Source organism: Panulirus ornatus, chromosome 1, assembly GCF_036320965.1.
Source record: "Panulirus ornatus isolate Po-2019 chromosome 1, ASM3632096v1, whole genome shotgun sequence".
Classification (NCBI taxonomy): Eukaryota; Metazoa; Arthropoda; class Malacostraca; order Decapoda; family Palinuridae; genus Panulirus; species Panulirus ornatus.
The window spans coordinates 3,436,836-3,457,586 of NC_092224.1; the positions used below are offsets into that span (position 1 = coordinate 3,436,836).

General features: G+C 44.8%; 1 protein-coding gene across 6 annotated transcripts in view; it reads left to right on the forward strand.

The window, feature by feature from the left end:
• The window catches only part of LOC139754067 (uncharacterized), a 243,765-nt gene that overhangs the window by 213,286 nt on the left and 9,728 nt on the right, over positions 1-20,751 (forward strand). For all 6 annotated transcript variants that reach the window (XM_071671236.1, XM_071671394.1, XM_071671577.1 and 3 more), the window contains 3 exons: positions 2,367-2,584; positions 10,853-11,379; positions 17,754-18,271. In XM_071671236.1, coding sequence (XP_071527337.1) covers positions 2,367-2,584; positions 10,853-11,379; positions 17,754-18,271 — 1,263 coding nt within the window. The remainder of the gene's footprint in view (positions 1-2,366; positions 2,585-10,852; positions 11,380-17,753; positions 18,272-20,751) is intronic.

Genomic DNA, 20,751 nt, shown 5'->3' on the forward strand with positions numbered 1-20,751 from the left:
GGAATTGAGTTAGTTGTTGTGCGCTGATCATACAGTGCTGGTGGCTGATTCGTGTGAGAAACTGCAGAAGCTGGTGACTGAGTTTGGTAAAGTGCGTGAAAGAAGAAAGCTAAGAGTGAATGTGAATAAGAGCAAGGTTATTAGGTACAGTAGGGGTGAGAGACAATTCAATTGGGAGGTAAGTTTAAATGGAGAAAAACTGGAGGAAGTGAAGTGTTTTAGATATCTGGAAGTGGATTTGGCAGCGGATGGAACCATGGAAGCGGATGTGAATCATAGGGTGGGGAGGGGGCGAAAGTTTTGGGAGCGTTGAAAAATGTGTGGAAGTCGAGAACATTATCTCGGAAAGCAAAAATGGGTATTTTTGAAGGAATAGTGGTTCCAACAATGTTATATTGTTGCGAGGCGTAGGCTATGGATGGAGTTGTGCGGAGGAGGGTGGATGTGCTGGAAATGAGATGTTTGAGGACAATGTGTGGTATGAGGTGGTTTGATCGAGTAAGTATTGATAGGGTAAGAGAGATGTGTGGTAATAAAACGAGTGTGGTTGAGAGAGCAGAAGAAGGTGTTTTGAATTGGTTTGGTCACATGGAGAGAATGAGTGATGAAAGATTGACCAAGAGGATGCATGTGTCAGAGGTGGAGGGAACGAGAAGTGGGAGACCAAATTGGAGGTGGAAAGATGGAGGGATTTTGAGTGATCGGGGCCTGAACATGCAGGAGGGTAAAAGGCGTGCAAGGAATAGAGTGAATTGGAACGATGTGGTATACCGGGGTCGAAGTGCTGTCAATGGACTGAACCAGGGCATATAAAGCGTATGGGGTAAACCATGGAAAATTCTTTGGGGCCTGGATTTGGAGAGGGAGCTATGGTTTCGGTTGATTATTACATGACAGCTAGAGACTGAGTGTGAACAATGTGGCCTTTGTTGTCTTTTCCTAGCGCTACCTCGCGCACATGAGGGGGGGAGGGGGTTGTAATTTCATGTGTGGCGGGGTGGTGATGGGAATGAATAAAAGCAGACAGTATGAATTATATACATGTGTATATATGTATATATCTGTGTGTATATATATGTATACGTTGAGATGTATAGGTATGTATATTTGCGCGGGTATGTATATTTGTCTTTGAGGGTGGGTTGGGCCATTCTTTCGTCTGTTTCCTTGCGCTACCTCGCTAATGAGGGAGACAGCGACAAAGCAAAATAGAAATATATATATATATATATATATATATATATATATATATATATATATATATATATATATATATATATATATATATCCAGTAGTTCTCAGGCGATAACCTTTGAAAGCCATACAGATTCTTACAAGAAATGGTGTAGAGGTAGTTCAACAACATATGCTTGGAAATGAATCAAAGCCATTGTGCTCCAACAGCTAACTTGGTCATAACGTGTTTCTAAGAAGATTTTTGGAGGGCACTCGACGATGGAAAGTTGCCACGCATCCGGGTAGGCGTTCCATTGCACAGTGACCATAAATTATCTTTACACTGTTTGTGTAAATGGAACTGAATTTGTACAGATGATTTATGGACTACATGTACACACAGAAAAAAAGAAACAATATTGACACCAGTGAACGACATGTCTCACAATGATCAACTGTTAATTTTAAGACGTTGATATATCTGAGTAGGAAACCTCCACCTGAAGTGGAAAGTGTCAAACAGAAATATACCAGAAATGCAGTTCCGCCCTCATACATCACATTCCTATTTGTCTTATTACGTCACTTTGAAAGTGCAAAGATAATTTTTGTGTTGTGGTTAGCTTATAAACGCAGAGGTCATAAGAACATGGTTCCTTCACCATCAGGAGAATGTCTGAACTCGGAGTCAAGGCTTGTCATATACGGTTCTACAGGTCTGAGGAATAGTTATGAACTTATTATACTTGATCGCCGTTTCCCGCGTCAGCAAGATAGTGCTAGGAAACAGACGAAGAACGGGTATGATTTACGCAGGCAAAAAAATTCAGTTTTTTTTTTGTAAATGGCTTTTGGTAAGTATAATAAAGTTGATAAGGACTGTGAGTTGCGAAAGACAGTGAAGTTGGTAAGGACAGTGAAGGTCCAAATGTTGCTTAAGTAACTGCGAGTCAGAAGATGTAGTAACCGGCCTCGGGAACTGTCACCAAGACCCACCTACTGAGCACATAATTTTGACTATTATATTGTTACCTTTGTTTACATTATATCTGTGTGTCTATGTAGCTGACGCACGCACACACACACACACACACACACACACACACACACACACCACAGACACTGAAAAAATATTCATCATGAGCGAAAGTGTCTTAACAGAACAATTAAGACTATGGGTGCATCCGCAGGCCATGTCCTTCGGGTCCACAAGCTGGTGCTGCTGGCATCCTCGGCCCACTTCGAGCGCATCCTGCAGGCGTCGCCGGAGGGGCAGCAGCCAGTTATTATCATGGACGGGACGCGCTTCGCCGACCTGCGGGCCCTCGTTGACTACATGTACCGGGGTGAGGTCAACATCGAGCAGGACCAGCTGTCCTCTCTACTCAAGACGGCAGAGACTCTAAAGGTAAGTTCATCCTCACCTTCCTCAGCAGTGTATAGTACCTTTCCACCTTCCTCGGCAGTGTATAGTTCGTTCCCACCTTCCTCAGCTGTGAATAATTCCTCCTTACCTTCATCAGCAGTGTATAGTACCTCCCCACCGTCCTCAACAATGTATATTTCGTTCCCACCTTCCTCAGCTGTTTATAGTTCCTTCTCACCTTCCTTAGCAGTGTATAGTTCCTCCCCACCTTCCACAGCAGTATATTGTTTCTCCCTACCTTCCTCAGCAGTGTACAGTAACTCCCCACCTTCCTCAACAGTGTATAGTTCCTCCTCACCTTCCTCAGCAGTGTATAACTCCTCCCTACCTTCCTCAAGCAGTGTATAGATTCTCCTCACCTTCCTCAGCGGTGTATAGTTCCTCCCCACCTTCCTCAATAGTGTATAATTTCTTCTCATCTTCCTCAGCAGTGTATGGTTCCTGCTCACCTTTCTCAGCAGTGTATAATACTTTCTCATCACCTTCCTCAGCAGTATTTAGTTCTTTCTCACCTTCCTCAGCAGTGTATAGTTCCTTCTTACCTTTCTCAGCAGTGTATAGTTCCTCCGCACTTTCCTCAGGAGTTTAGAGTTCCTCCTCACCTTCTTCACCAGTATATAGTTCACCTGACTTTCCTCAGCAGTGTATAGTTCCTCCTCGCCTTCCTCAGCAGTATATGGTTCCTGCTTACCTTCCTCAACGGTGTATAGTTTTTTTCACCCTCCTCAGCAGTTTGTAGTCCATCCTACCTTCATCAGCAGTGTATAGTTCCTCCTCCCCTTCCTCAGTAGCGTATAGTTCCTGTTCACCTTCCTTAACAGTGTGTAGTTCATCCTCACCTTCCTCAGCAGTGTATAGTTCATCCTCACCTTCCTCAGCAGTGTATAGTTCATCCCCACCTTCCTCAGCAGTGTATAGCTCCTCCCCACCTTCCTCAGCAGTGTATAGCTCCTCCACACCTTCCTCATTAGTGTATAATTCCTCTCCACATTCTTCAGCAGTGTAAAGACCCTCCCTTCCCTCCTCATCAGTATATAATTCCTCCTCACCTTCCTCAGCAGTGTATAGTTCCTGCTTACCTTACTCAGTGGTGTATAGTTCCTCCCCACCTTCCTCAGAATTGTATAATTCCTCCTCACCTTCATCAGCATTGTATGGTTCTTGCTCACCTTCCTCAGCGGTGTATAGTTCCTTTTCTTCTTCCTCAGCAGTATTTAGCTCCTTCTCACCTTCCTCAGCAGTTATAGTTCCTGCTCACTTTCCTCAGCAGTATATAGATCCTCTTCACTTTCCTCAGCAGTGCATGGTTCCTCTTCACTTTCCTCAGCAGTTTATAGTTTCTCCTCACCTTCTTCAGCAGCATATAGTTCCCTTCACTTTTTCTGCAGTGTATAGTTCCTCCTCGCCTTCCTCAGTAGTGTAAAGTTCCTGCTCACCTTCCTCTGCAATTATTAGTTCTTCTCATCTTCCTCAGCAGTGGATAGTTCCTGCTTACCTTCCTCAACGGTGTATAGTTCCTCCTCACCTTCCTCAGCAGTGTATAGTTCTTGATCACCTTCATCACCAATGTATAGATCCTCCCCACCTTCCTCAGCAGTGTATAGCTCCCGCTTACATTCTTCAACAATGTATACTTCGTCTTCACCTTCCTCAGCAGTATATAGTTTCTCCCCACCTTCCTCAGCAGTATATAATTTATGCCCACCTTCCTCAGCAGTGTATAGTTCCTGATTACCTTCATCAGCAGTGTGCAGTTCTCTTTACCTTCTTCAGTGGTTTGTAGTTCCTACTGACTTTCCTCAGCACTGTATAGTTCCCAGTAACATTCCACAGCAGTGCTTAGTTCCTATTCACTTTCCACAGCAGTGTATAGTCCCTCTCCACCATCCTCAGCAGTGTATTGTTCTTCCCTACCTTTGTCAGCAATGTATAGTTCCTGCTCACCTTCCAAAGCAGTGTATAGTTCCTCTTCACCTTCCTCAGTAGCATATTGTTCCTCCCCACGTTTGTCAGCAGTTTATAGTTCCTCCTCAACTAACTCAGCAGTGAACAGCTCCTCCCCACCTCCACTTTACGGAACAGTGTATAGTTCCTCATAACCTTCCCCAGCAATGTATATTTCCTCCCCACCTTTCTCAACGGTGTATTGTTCCTACCCACCCTTCTCAGCAGTGTATAGCTCCTCCCCACCTTTCTCATCAGTGTACAGCTCCTCCCCACCTTCCTCATCAGTGTATAGCTCCTCCCCACCTTCCTCATCAGTGTATAGTTCCTCTTTACCTTGCTCAGTAGTGTATAGCTCCTGCTAACCTTCCTTAACAGTGTATAGTTCCTCCTCTCTTTCCTCAGCAGCGTATAGTTCCTCCCCACCTTTTTCAGTACTGTATAGTTCCTGGTCACCTTCCTCAGTGTTCTACAGTTCCTCTCCACCTTCCTTACCAGTGTATAATTCCTATTATGCTTCCTCAGCAGTGTATGGTTCCTACTCACCTTCTTCAGCAGTGTATAGTTTCTTCTCACCTTTCTCAGCAGTATTTAGTTCCTTCTCACCTTCCTCAGCAGTGTATAGTTTCTCCTCACCATTATCAGCATTGTTTAGTTCCTCCTCCCTTCCCTCAGCAGTGCTTGGTTCCTCTTCACCTTCCTCAGCAGTTTACGGTTCCTCCTCACTTTCTTCAACAGTACATAGTTCCCTTCACTATCTTCAGTAGTGTATAGTTTCTTCTCACCTTCCTCAGCAGTGCATAGTTTGTCCTGACCGTCCTCAGTAGTGCATAGCTTGTCCTCACCTTCCTCAGTAGTGTATAGTTCTTGATTACCCTCATTAGCGGTGTATAGTTCCTCTTCACCTTCGTCAGTAGTATGCAGTTCCTCTTGACCTTCCTTACCATTGTATAGTTCCCCCTAACATTCCTGTTCTTATTCACCTTCCACAGCATTGTAGTAGAGTTCCTCTCCATCTTCCACAGCATTGTAGTAGAGTTCCTCTCCATCTTCCACAGCATTGTAGTAGAGTTCCTCTCCATCTTCCACAGCATTGTAGTAGAGTTCCTCTCCATCTTCCACAGCATTGTAGTAGAGTTCCTCTCCATCTTCCACAGCATTGTAGTAGAGTTCCTCTCCATCTTCCACAGCATTGAGTAGAGTTCCTCTCCATCTTCCACAGCATTGTAGTAGAGTTCCTCTCCATCTTCCACAGCATTGTAGTAGAGTTCCTCTCCATCTTCCACAGCATTGTAGTAGAGTTCCTCTCCATCTTCCACAGCATTGTAGTAGAGTTCCTCTCCATCTTCCACAGCATTGTAGTAGAGTTCCTCTCCATCTTCCACAGCATTGTAGTAGAGTTCCTCTCCATCTTCCACAGCATTGTAGTAGAGTTCCTCTCCATCTTCCACAGCATTGTAGTAGAGTTCCTCTCCATCTTCCACAGCATTGTAGTAGAGTTCCTCTCCATCTTCCACAGCATTGTAGTAGAGTTCCTCTTCATCTTCCACAGCATTGTAGTAGAGTTCCTCTCCATCTTCCACAGCATTGTAGTAGAGTTCCTCTCCATCTTCCACAGCATTGTAGTAGAGTTCCTCTCCATCTTCCTTAGCAGTGTATTCTTCTTCCCCACCTTTGTCATCAGAGTATCGTTCTTCCTCAACTTCCTTAGCAATGATAGTTCCTCCCCACCTTCCTCAGAAGGGTATAGATCTTCCCCACCTCTTCAGCTGTGTATTGTTCCTCCCCGCCTTCCTCAGCAGTGTATAGTAAGCCCCCACATTCTTCAACAGTGTATAGGTCCTCATAACCTTCCCCAGCAGTGTATAGTTCTCCACTTTCCTCAGCAGGGTATAGCTCCTACCCACCTCCCTCAGCAGACTATAATTCTTCCCCACCTTCCTGAATAGTGTATAGTTTCTCCTTACCTTTCTCAGCAGAATATATTTCCGCCATACCTTCCTAAGCAGTGTATAGTTGCTCCCCACCTTCCACAGCCGTGTATAGGTCCTCTCCACCTTCCTCAGCAGTGTATAGTTTCTCCTTAACTTCCTCAGCAGTGTAGAGTTCCTCCCCACCTTCCCCAGCAGTGTATGGTTCCTGCTCACCTTCCTCAGTAGTGTGTAGTTTCCACCCACCTTCCTGAGAAATGCATAGGTACTTCTTAGCAGTAGTTAATTCATTTTCACCTTCCTCAGCAGTGTAAAGATCTTCCCTCTTCAGCAGTATTTATTTCCTCCTTACCTTCCTCATTTATGTATAGATCTTCCCTACTTTTCTCAGCAATGTATAGTTCCTGCTCACCTTCCTCAGTGGTGTACAGTTCCTCTCTACCTTCCTTAGTAGTGTATAATTTCTCTTCACCTTCCTCAGCAGCGTATGGTTCCTCATCATCTTCCTCAGCAGTGTATAGTTCCCCCTCATCTTCAAAAACTGTATATAGTTCCTCCTCACTTATCTAAACAGTGTAAAGTTTCTCCCCATCTCTCTCATTAGTGTTGTAGTTCCTGCTCACCTTCATCAGTCGTGTTTGGTTCCTGGTCTCATTCCTCAGCAGCGTATAGTTTCTTTTCACTTTCCTTAGCAGTATTCAGTTCCTTCTCACCTTCCTCAGCAGTGTATAGTTTTTGCTCTTCTTCTTCAGCAGTGTATAGTTCCTCCCCACCATCCTCAGTACTGTATAGATCTTCCTCACCTTCTTTAGCACTGTATTGATCCTCCACACCTTCCTCAGAAGTGTATAGTTCCTCCCCATCTTCCTCAGCAATGTATTGTTCCTCCTCACCTCCTCAACAGTGTATAGTTCCTTCTCACGTTCCTCAGCAATATATAGCTCTCTTTCACTTTCCTCAGCAGCCCATAGTTCCTCCTCAACTTTCTTAGCAGTATACAGTTTCTGCTAACCGTCCTCAGCAGTGTATAGTTCTTTCCCTCCTCAACAGTTTACAGTTCCCCTCACCTTCCTTAGCGGGGTATAGTCCTTCCTCACCTTCGTCAGCAGTGTATAGCCCCTCCTCATCTTCCTCAGCAGTGTATCGTTCTTCCTCACTTTCCTCAGCAGTATATAGTTCCTGCTCACCTTCCTATGCCCCTCCCTGTCTTTTTTCGAAGTCAGAGAAACGATTCTCCTTTCGACATAAGTAAGACTTATTATCCTGATGGCATCCATTCTCTTGTACTGAATGTGCCTCTGAACTTGCACCTGCACTTGCTCGTCTGTTCCTCTTCTGCTTAAAACCAGAAATTTTTCATCTTTTTGGAAGCATGCGTTGGTACCTCTCATTCCTAATAAGGAAGACCTCTCTAATTCCTCTAACTATCGTCCTCTTGCTTTGACAACTACCATTACTAAAATCTATGAATCCTACCTAAGCTTCCATGTCCATAGACATGTTAAATCTCACAGTCTTCTCTCTGATCACCAGTACGGCTCCCATAAGGCGAGATCCATGGTGAAACTCTTTCTTGTGTCAATAATGTCTGATCATCATTCTTGAAAGATTTTTTGGGAATCCTTTGTTGTTGCCCTTGATATATCCAAAGCTTTTGACAGGGTATGGCATCGGGGTCTCATCTCCAAGACCTTCTCTTTTGGCTTCCCTTCTCACTTTGCTTCCTGCATCCTTCCTCTGAGGCCGGTCTGTCTTCATGATTGTTAATGGATCAGCTTCTCCTCCTTTAAAGCTCCATCAGCATCAGTGTCCCTTAAGGTTCTGTATTGTCTTCTAAACTCTCTCTTTTTATCAACGAATTCCTCTCTACCACAAATAACCAAATGCACTCACGCTGACGAATCAACACTGCATTCCTTCACATCCTTTGCCCACTCGATCTGCATGTCGTTACGATACAACTTCAGTGAACTCAGATTGAAACAAGATAGTGGGGTAGACGAAATCTAATTAAGTTTACTGACTCCAAGACCCAGGTTCTGCCCATCTCTACATCGAAAATATTCCTCACAACTTCCCTCTCTCCTTTGACAGTTCTTATAATTCCACCTCTTAACTAAATGAACATACTTGGTATTCCTGTAATTGCAAAATCAACCTTAAAAGAAACTGGGAGTCCTGTTCAGATGTTGAGATTTTTTTCTTCCGAACTGTTGCTTTGTTTATACAAAAGATTGATCCGTCCTTGTATGGAGTACTGCTCTCACATTTGTGATGGTTGTTGAGTCGAAAGCGGTGTGACTTATAAACACTCCCACGCTAACTTCAAAACTTGACTCGCTTTTCCTTCGCCGCAATGTTGGTTCACGTTACCTCTTCAGTAGGTATTACTTTGGTTTCTGCCCTTGAGATCTGGCTACTTGTGTGCCCCCACCACTAGCAAGAGCACACAATACTCGGCAAGCTGCTACGTGTCGCATGATTATTGTGTGGCCGTCGGCAACTCACGAGTGGGCCGTTTTGATAACTGTTTCTTTCCCTACGTCTCGTAGCTTTGGAACTCTCTACCCTCTCATGTCTTTCCCAATAAGTATGATCTGACATATTTGAAAGACCGAATTTTCCCTCCCTCTAAAATTTGTAAATACTTTTCCTTGTCTCTTCTTTTTCCCTTTCATAATCCTCTCTATATTTCAATTAATGCCCGGCCTTGATGAGGACTTTTGCCCATGACTGGAGCCTCCAACGTTAAAAACAAAATAAGAGAGAAAAAAAAAAACCTAACTCATAAGGATCCAGTCAATGACCAGGTCATCATGCCCAAGGATAGTACCGTCGTGCCTAAGGATCGTACCGTCTTGCTCAAGGACTTTACCATGTTGTCCCAAGGTCGTATCGTCGTGCAAAAAGACTGTACCGGAGTGCTCAAGGATCTTACTGTCGTGCCAAAAGACTACGCCGTCGTACCTAAAGATCTTACCATCGTGCCCAAGGATCGTAACGTCGTACCCAAAGACTGACTATACTGTTATGCCTAAGGATAGTACCGTAGCGCCCACGGATCATACTGAGGTGCTCAAGGATTGCACTGTCATGGCCAAGAATCTTACCGTCGTGCTCAAGGATCGTACCGTCGTGCCCAAAGACTGTACCATAGAGCGCAAAGATCTTATTATCGTGCCCAAGGATCGTGCCGTCGTGCTCAATATTCTTTCCGTTGAGCTCAAGGATCGTACCGTCTTGCTCAAGGATCGTACCGTCGTACTCAAGGATCGTATCGTCGTACTGGTGGTTAAAGGTTAGACTTTTGTTTCTCATGTTCCTCAACGGTGTACAACACAACGCAGAGCCCAAAGATAAAACTCTTCCCTTCTTCGATGGCACATAAGACCGAAGTAACTCTGAGGGAAAGGTCTTCTTGTCCTTCAGTATACTGCAGAGCTGAAAGGATTAATGGTGTTGCTATTGGAGATTAAAGCTGACTTCTCTCCTCTTTATCAAAATGAAGCTCTGTTCTTCAACAGTGAGCAAGATCTATATAAACTCTGGAAGTGGGGCGATGTCTCTTTCAGAAATACGGATACATAGAAGCTAAAGCTAAGGCTCTCTCATCGGTCAGTAGAGTAGAAAAGCCCCAGACCGTAAATCCAAAGATATTCTTCCTTTTAGAACCAGACAACTGACACTAAAGATTTGAGTAGCTATTTTGACCTCAGCAACGTACAAGCAGGAAAGAGCGTTCCGTTCAGTATAGAATAGCAGAACTATGACTTTAGTTGCGGTCAGGTACAACACAAATGAAAGGATTATGTTACAACTGGCAGATACAGGGTCCTAAAGGAATGTAACCGGCATATTGGTGATGGAAATGAGGAGAAACTCCCTTAAAGCGAGGCAGTGAAGGTAGGCTATAAATAAACCTTATGTAACTTTAGTGCTCAAGACATCTGAGGCCAACAGGAAAACATTCACCTCTTCTTCTTCTCTGTCATACAGACGTAAGAGACTTCATGTACTTCCATCATTTGTTAATACACTATTTACTCAATCCTCCACACTGTATGTTTCATACATTTCGCACCACAAGCTCTTGTGGCCTAGTGTGTATCCAGCTGAAGTACTTTTTGCTCCCCTCTAGTAACAAAGACAAAGAAAGCTACTCAGTGTTTTTTTTTATGAAGCTGATAAGATATTCTTGTACATTTTTTTATTATAGACATTGTTTATCTTATAAGTTTAGATTTCTTTCCATGTCACCTCCAATGATATTCCTCCGTTTGACTGCCGTAGTGCATTGTGTAAACGAGTGAATTAGTTCTATACGTATGTAAAGTTCACAGATGTTATATTTTGAATGTATTTCATATTTTTGCAGATAAAGGGTCTAGCAGACGTGGCGAGTAAGGAAGAGGATGACGGTGGGGGTGGCAAGGAGCGACTCCGTGAGGGCAGTGCGCCCTCCTCCACTCCCCCGCCCGCCAAGCGACCCAAACCCTCGCCAGTGGACTCTTCCCTCAGCTTAGGTCAAGATAGCCGGGACCAGCGGGGCACAAACAGTAGGGACCCTCGCTCGGATCTGAGAGACATGAGGGACTTGCCAAACTTCAGTATGGTCTCCGGGGGATACCCTCGTCGGCCCACCTCTCCGCCAGGGCCCCCATTACCTTCCTCAACTTCCCTCACACCTGCGCGGTCGCTCCTATATTCCTCGTCTCTCATGTCCCGCCCTTCCTCCAAGAGCCCTGGTCCAGCCCTCCCAGCGCCACCCTTCTTCCCTGGTGGGCTCGTGAGACCTCGGTCCCCACATCCACAGTATGACCCCACGGCTGGATCCAGCCTACTGCCGCCCCGCACCTCGCCACAGTCCCCTGTACCAGACCACAAGATGGTGCAGCAATTAGGGTAAGTCGCTATACCCCTTACCTCACGCTCTTGTAGTATAAGATAATGCTTATAAAACTGAATATAAGCCAATGAAACGTGCCAGCACATCAGATAATACATGTGTACTGACCAGTATTTATCAGAAATATGAACCTAATTGAATCGATATATATATATATATATATATATATATATATATATATATATATATATATATATATATATATATATATATATATATATATATATATATACATATATATATATATATATATATATATATATATATATATATATATATATATATATATATATATATATATATATATATATATATATATATATATATCGATTTATCCCTGGGGATAGAGGAGAAAGAATACTTCCCACGCATTCCTCGCGTGTAGTACAAAGCAACTAAAGGGGACGGAAGCGGGGGGCTAGAAACCCTTCCCTCCTTGTATTTTAACTTTCTAATAGGGTAAACAGAAGAAGGAGTCACGCGGGGAGCGCTCATCCTCCTCGAAGGCTCATATTGGGATGTCTAAATGTGTGTGGATGTAACCAAGATGAGAAAAAAGAAGAGTTAGGTAGGATGTTTGAGGAAAGGAACCTGGATGTTTTGGCTTTGAGTGAAACGAAGCTCAAGGGTAAAGGGGAAGAGTGGTTTGGGAATGTTTTAGGAGTAAATTCAGGGGTTGGTGAGAGGACAAGAGCAAGGGAAGGAGTAGCACTACTCCTGAAACAAGAGTGGTGGGAGTATGTGATAGAGGGAAAGAAAGTAAACTCTAGATTGATATGGGTAAAACTGAAAGTGGATGGAGAAAGATGGGTGATTATTGGTGCACATGCACCTGGGCATGAGAAGAAAGTTCATGAGAGGCAAGTGTTTTGAGAGCAGCTGAGTGAGTGTTAGTAATTTTGATGCACGAGACCGGGTTATAGTGATGGGTGATTTGAATGCAAAGGTGAGTAATGTGGCAGTTGAAGAAGTAATTGGTGTACATTGGGTGTTCAGTGTTGTAAATTGAAATGGTGAAGAGCTTGTAGATTTCTGTGCTGAAAAAGGACTGGTGATTGCGAATACCTGGTTTAAAAAGAGAGATATACATAAGTATACGTATGTAAGTAGGAGAGATGGCTAGAGAGGGTTATTGGATTACGTGTTAATTGATAGGCGTGCGAAAGAGAGACTTTTGGATGTTAATGTGCTGAGATGTGCAACTAGAGGGATGTCAGATCATTATCTTGTAGAGGCGAAGGTGAAGATTTGTAGAGGTTTTCAGAAAAGAAAAGAGAATGTTGTGGTGAAGAGAGTGGTGAGAGTAAGTGAGCTTGGGGCGGAAACTAGTGTGAGGAAGTACCAGGAGAGACTGAGGGCAGAATGGAAAAAGGTGAGAGCAAAGGACGTAAGGGGAGTGGGGGAGGAATGGGATGTATTTAGGGAAGCAGTGATGGCTTGCGCAAAAGATGCTTGTGGCATGAGAAGTGTGGGAGGTGGGCAGATTAGAAAGGGTAGTGAGTGGTGGGATGAAAAAGTAAGACTATTAGTGAAAGAGAAGAGAGAGGCATTTGGACGAGTATTGCAGGGAAATAGTGCAAGTGACTAGGAGAGGTATAATAGAAAGAGGCAGGAGGTCAAGAGAAAGGTGCAAGAGGAGAAAAAGAGGGGAAATGGAGTTGGGGTGAGAGAGTATCATTAAATTTTCGGGAGAATGGAAAGATCTTTTGGAAGGAGGTAAAAAAAGTGTGTAAGAGAAGAGAACAAATGGGAACATCGGTGAAGGGGGCTAATGGATGGGGGGGGGGGGGTGATAACAAGTAGTGTTGATGTGAAAAGAAGATGGAATGAGTATTTTCAAGGTTTGTTGAATGTGTTAGATGATTGAGTGGCAGAAATAGAGTGTTTTGGTCGAGGTGGTGTGCGAAGTGAAAGGGTTAGGGAGAATGATTTGGTAAACAGAGGAGAGGTAGTTAAAGCTTTGCGGAAGATGAAAGCTAGCAAGGCAGCGGGTTTGGATGGTATTGCAATAGAATTCATTTAAAAAGGGGGTGACTGTGTTGCTGACTGGTTGGTAAGGATATCTAATTCATGTATGACTCATGGTGAGGTGCTTGAGGATTGGCGGAATGCTTGCATAGTGCCTCTGTACAAAGGCAAAGGGGATAAAGATGAGTTTGTTGAGTATTCCTGGGAAATTATATGGGAGGGTATTGATTGAGAGGGTGAAAGCATGTACAGAGCATCAGATTGGGGAAGAGCAGTGTGGTTTCAGAAGTGGTAGAGAATGTGTGGATCAGGTGTTTGCTTTGAAGAATGTATGTGAGAATCACTTCGAAAAGCAAATGGATTTGTATGTAGCATTTATGGATCTGGAGAAGGCATATGATAGAGTTGATAGAGATGCTCTGTGGAAGGTATTAAGAATACATAGTGTGGGAAGCAAGTTGTTAGAAGCAGTGAAAAGTTTTTATCGAGGTTGTATGGCATATGTACGTGTAGGAAGAGAGGAAAGTGATTGGTTCTCAGTCAATGTCGGTTTGCGTCAGGGGTGCGTGATGTCTCCATGGTTGTTTAATTTGTTTATGGATGGGGTTGTTAGGGAGGTGAATGCAGGAGTTTTGGAGAGAGGGGCAAGTGTGCAGTCTGTTGTGGATGAGAGAGCTTAGGAAGTGAGTCAGTTGTTGTTCGCTGATGATACAGCGCTGGTGGCTGATTCGGGTGAGAAACTGCAGAAGCTGGTGACTGAGTTTGGTAAAGCGTGTGAAAGAAGAAAGCTGAGAGTAAATGTGAATAAGAGCAAGGTTATTAGGTACATTAGGGTTGAGGGACAAGTCAATTGGGAAGTGAGTTTGAATGGAGAAACTCTGGAGGAATTGAGGTGTTTTAGATATCTGGGAGTGGATCTGGCAGCGGATGGAACCATGGAAGCGGAAGTGAATCATAGGGTGGGGGAGGAGGGGAAAGTTCTGGGAGCGTTGAAAAATGTATTGACGTCGAGAACATTATCTTGGAAAGCAAAAATTGGTATGTTTGAAAATGGGTACGTTATATGGTTGCGAGGCGTGGGCTATAGATAGAGTTGTGCGGAGGAGGGTAGATGTGCTGGAAATGAGATGTTTGAGGACACTATGTGGTGTGAGGTGGTTTGACCGAATAAGTAATGAAAGGGTAAGAGAGATGTATGGCAATAAAAAGAGTGTGGTTGAGAGAGCAGAAGAGGGTGTTTTGAAATGGTTTGGTCACATGGAGAGAATGAGTGAGGAAAGATTGACCAAGAGGATATATGTGTCAGAGGTGGAGGGAAGGAGGAGAAGTGGGAAACCAAATTGGAGGTGGAAAGATGGAATGAAAAAGATTCTGAGTGATCGGGGCCTGAACATGCAGGAGGGTGAAAGGCGTGCAAGGAATAGAGTGAATTGGAACGATTTGGTATACCGGGGTCGACGTGCTGCCAATGGATTGAACCAGGGCATGTGAAGCGTCTGGGGTAAACCATGGAAAGTTTTGTGTGGCCTGGATGTGGTAAGGGAGCCGTGGTTTCGGTGCATTATGCATAACAGCTAGAGACTGAGTATGAACGAATGGGGCCTTTGTTGTCTTTTCCTAGCGCTACCTCGCGCACATGGTGGGGGGGGATTGTCATTTCATGTGTGGCGGGGTGGCCGTGGGAATGAATAAGGGCAGAGAGTATGAATTATATACATGTGTATATACGTATATGTCTGTGTGTATATATATGTATACGTTGAGATGTATAGGTATGTATATGTGCGTGTGTGGACGTGTATGTATATACATGTGTATGTGGGTGGGTTGGGCCAGTCTTTCGTCTGTTTCCTTGCGCTACTTTGCCAACGCGGGAGACAGCGACAAAGTATAATGAATAAAAAGATGAATAAATAAATAAATATACAGGAAATGCAGAATAGAAATGTGAAATGTGGTACGATATATTTTGAATGAATGACTATACAATTCCATCTCTTACAGAGATGACAGGTAAACGTTAGACTGGTAAGGTGGAATATAATTGCCCTCACTACGTACGTGGTTGGTAAATCAAAAGTGCACATGTATTGTGTTTGATAGTGACAATGAATGAGAAGAAAGCGTATTTGGCTTCAACATGCGATAATTTACTCGAAAAATTATTTACAGACACCAGAATGTTACATGAACATCATCAATATGTAGGTAACAAATCTACAAAGTTTTAGTTTATCCATTGACAAATGTGATAGTTGATTATATAAGATATTTACTTGACTTTGTCATACAGCTGAATATGATACTAAGTTCAACGAATGATATTCTTTCAAATATCAATTTATGACCACCATATCATATGCATATCTGCAATTTTCTCTTCATTTCATGTACCTAATAACCTTCTTTCCTTCCTATGCAAGATAGTGTCAGAATCAGCTAACAGTTAGTCTTGTTCACGCACTCCTGGTTTCTAGCTGTTATATATGATATACAAAAACCAGAGTCTGCCATCTAAAACTTACGTCATGGTTTACAATGACCAACTTACATACCATGGGTCAGGCATTTAACAGTGTTACTCATCGTGTGTTGCCACTTCGCTCAAATTCTTTTTATCTAACACATGCCTTTGCCCCACAATGTTCATGATCCAGTGCTCCTATTCCCTTTGTTCTCTCTCTGCTTACAACACATACATCTTCTTTGTCAGTCTTTCTTCACTTATCGTCTTCATACGTCTGAAGCATTTCAGCATACCCTGGTAGGCCTTATCAATCAGAAAGTGTTTTTCTCTCTGACGATATCACGTCTTTTCTTCACAATCGACCCAACTCACGCCGCGTATCATCCTGTGGTCTTTCATTTCCACGTTTACACACCTTTCCTTTGCATTTAGGTCCCAAGTCTCACACCCAAAAAACACTGTCAAAGCTTTTGTGGACACTGACTTTTCCTTCCACACACTCCTTAACACACCAGTGACATTAACCCCTCCCTCCCTCTTCCATTGCCATGTCCACAGTCAGATGTCTAGATCGCTCTATCTCTTCTACGTCCTCCATGTTTAGACACATTCAAGACTGTCTTGTCTCATTAAGCTCATCTTCACCTCATTACTTTACTTTTGTTCCAAGTGATTTTCAGTTTTCTTTCTACCCAGACTGCCGGGCTGTGTCACTTGTCTCTAGAGTTTCTCCCGGGAGTCTGCCACCAGGTCCATATGAATCGCAAACAGCATAACTTACCATTATGCACCCCCAAATCCTTCATCTCTAAGATATCGCAAATCCGCCTCTTGCTTCAATACCCTTGCATTATCTCCCTCGCCAACTCACCTACACCAGGAACCATTAACCTTCCTCCCTTCTCTCTCGCACACATACCTTTGTCTCCTGTAAGCTCCTGCACTGTTCCTAGTAATTTTCCTTTTACCCCATGTACCAGTAGCACCTTCTACAAGGAATATCTGTTAACTTTGTTTAAAGTACTCTCCAGATATATAGATTCCAAATACAGTTAACTTTCTTTCTCTTGGTGTTTCTTGTACATATTCTTCAAAGCAAGGACCTGATCTACTCACCCTCTACCAGTTTTGAAACCACATTGGTTGTTACTAGATGCTATGTGCATGACTCAATCCTGAGTCACCACTCTCCTATACACTGTATTATGCATACTCAGCGTAGTTACAATTCTAAAATTCAAACATATATTTTTGTCCCACTGTCTATGTATGTGCAGTCATCTATTACTAAGGCCCCTCTACTTGGGTCATACCTATGTCAAACAACCTTACAAACGAATTACCTAATCAGTATCTCTCTTCACCATCTTATTCGTCATTTTCTTCTCACTCTGCATCCCACCTTTTCCCAAACACAGCACGTCTACCTGCCTATCATCTTACACCAACTGTGGGCCTTTAAAGTGCTTGATCCATCTCCTCTTCACATATTCTTTGTTATCATTTCCCTATCCGCTCTCACTTTATTACTATTTGTCCCACTGTTCTTCACACACGACTCCCTTCCAGAACATATTCCAATTCACGTTGTTTTCTCGTGTGCTCCTCACAGTAACTAAAATTCCTTCCTGCTGATACCGTTAATACACTTCCAGACACCTCCAGTGCAGAGAGAACTCATCTGTCTAGTTTCAGTTTCATTAGTTCATAATAGTCAGAGGAATAGTTTACGCAAACTGCATATCCTCAGTTGTAAGGAGACCATACACACACACAAACACACATACGCACACACAGACGGACAAGTGCTAACCAATATGCCCTTCACTTGCTTTGCAGTAAAGGGCATAAAAAAATGGTTATATGGCGTTTCATTAAAAACACCTTTTATTTAAGTGAATAAAGAATTGTTGACTGGTTTTGTTCCTCCGGCAGGGTTCCTCCGTTTAGTTTGCCCTTCACGCTGCCACTCCTGCATGACTCCAAGAAGATCCTAGAGAGGAACCCTCACAAGCTGCCCCCTCCACCACCATACGACCACCACGAAGACAAAGACCGTCCCATCCCCGTTTGGCCACCGAGGGGTGCCGCTGACCAAGACCTTGAACGGGAACGAGAGAGAGAACGAGAAAGGGAACGAGAAAGGGAAAGGGAAAGAGAACGGGAGAGAGAACGTGAGAGAGATCGAGAACTAGAGAGAGAACGTGAGAGAGAAAACCAAAGGTTGTCTGAGCGAGAGCAAGAACGGGAACGAGAACGGGAGCGGGAACGGGAGCGGGAACGGGAGCGGGAACGGGAACGGGAACGTGAGAGAGAACGTGAACGAGACACCGAGAAACAGCAACACCAGGAAGGAAACGACAGAGACAGTAGTAACCAGGAAAGTGAACGGCGACAGGATGATGAGAAACCCATCAGCCCGAAGGACAAGGACAACCTGTCTCCAGCAGAAGGTGAGTGGCTTTGATTTTGTTGCACTAAGACTGACAAGATGAATTGTTATGATGACGTGTACTTTGTCTTAACCCCTTGGACATGACGTTATGACCCTTGGACATGACGTTACGACCCTTGGACATGACGTTACGACCCTTGGACATGACGTTATGACCCTTGGACATGACGTTACGACCCTTGGACATGACGTTCGACCCTTGGACATAACGTTACGACCCTTGGACGTGACGTTACGACCCTTGGACATGACGTTACGACCCTTGGACGTGACGTTACGACCCTTGGACATGACGTTCGACCCTTGGACATAACGTTACGACCCTTGGACGTGACGTTACGACCCTTGGACATGACGTTACGACTCTTGGACATGACGGTTACGACCATTGGACATAATGTTACGACCCTTGGACATGACGTTACGACCCTTGGACATGACGTTACGGCCCTTGGACGTGAAGTTACGACCCTTGGACATGACGTTACAACCCTTGGACATACCGTTACGGCCCTTGGACGTGACGCTACGGCCCTTGGACGTGACGTTACGACCCTTGGACATGATGTTACGACCCTTGGACTTGACGTTACGACCCTTGGACATGATGTTACGACCCTTGGGCATGACGTTACGACCCTTGGACATGACGTTACGACCCGTGGACATGACGTTACGGCCCTTGGACGTGACGTTACGACCCTAGGACATGACGTTACGGCCCTTGAAAGTGACGTTACGACCCATGGACATGACGTTACGACCCTTGGACATGACGTTACGGCCCTTGGGCGTGACATTACGACCCTTGGACACAACGTTACGACCCCTGGAGATGACGTTACGGCCCTTGGAAGTGACGTTACGACCCATGGACAGGACGTTATGACCCTTGGACATGACGTTACGACCCTTGGACATAACGTTACGATCCTTGGACATGACGGTAAGACCCTTGGATATGACGTTACGACCCTTGGACGTGACGTTACGACCCTTGGACGTGAAGTTACGACCCTTGGACATGACGTTACGACCCTTGGACGTGACGTTACGGCACTTGGACGTGACGTTACGACCCTTGGACATGACGTTACGGCCCTTGGGCGTGACATTACGACCCTTGGACATAACGTTACGAGCCCTGGACATGACGTTACGGCCCTTGGACATGACGTTACGACCCTTGGACATGACGTTACGACCCTAGGACATGACGGTACGACCCTCGGACATGATGTTACGACCCTTGGACATGACATTACGACCCCTAGACATGACGTTACGGCACTTGGAGGTGACGTTACGACCCTTGGACATGACGTTACTACCCTTGGACATAACCTTACGACCCTTGGACATGACGTTATGACCCTTGGACATGACGTTACGGCCCTTGGACGTGACGTTACGACCCTTGGGCATGACGTTACGACCCTTGGACATGATGTTACGACCCTTGGACGTGACGTTACGACCCATGGACATGACGTTACGGCCCTTGGACGTGACGTTACGACCCATCGACATGTCTTTACGACCCTTGTACATGACGGCACGACCCTTGGACATGACGTTACGACCCTTGGACATGACGGCACACCCCTTGGACACGACTTTACCACCCTTGAACGTGACGTTACGATCTTTGGACATGACGTTACAACCCTTGGACGAGACGTTACGACTCTTGGACATGACGTTACGACTCTTGGACGTGACGTTACGACCTTTAGAAGTGACGTTACGGCCCTTGGACATGACGTTACGGCCTTTGGACGTGACGTTACGACCCTTGGACATGACGTTACGACCCTTGGACGTGACGTTACTACTCTTGGACATGACGTTGCGACCCTTGGACATGACGTTACGACCCTTGGACGTGACGGTACGACCCGTGTATATGACGTTACGACCCTTGGACATGACGTTACGACCCTTGGACATGAGGTTACGACCATTGGACGTGACGTTACGATCCTTGGACGTGACGTTACGATCCTTGGACATGACGTTACGACCCTTGTACATGACGGCACTACCCTTGGACATGACGTTACGACCCTTGGACGTGACGTTACGACCCTTGGACGTGACGTTACGACCTTTGGACATGATGTTACGACCCTTGTACATGACGGCATTACCCTTGGACATGGCGTTACGACCCTTGGACGTGACGTTACGACTCTTGCACATGGCGTTGCGACCCTTGGACATGACGTTACGACCCTTGGACGAGACGTTACGAGCCTTGGACATGACGTTACGACTCTTGGACATGATGTTACGACCCTTGGACATGACGTTACGTCCCTCGGACGTGACGTTACGACCCTTGGACATGACGTTACGACCCTTGGACATGACGGCACGACCCTTGGACATGACGTTACGTCCCTTGGACGTGACGTTACGACCTTGAACATGACGGCACGACCCTTGGACATGACGTTATGAGCCTTGTGCATGACG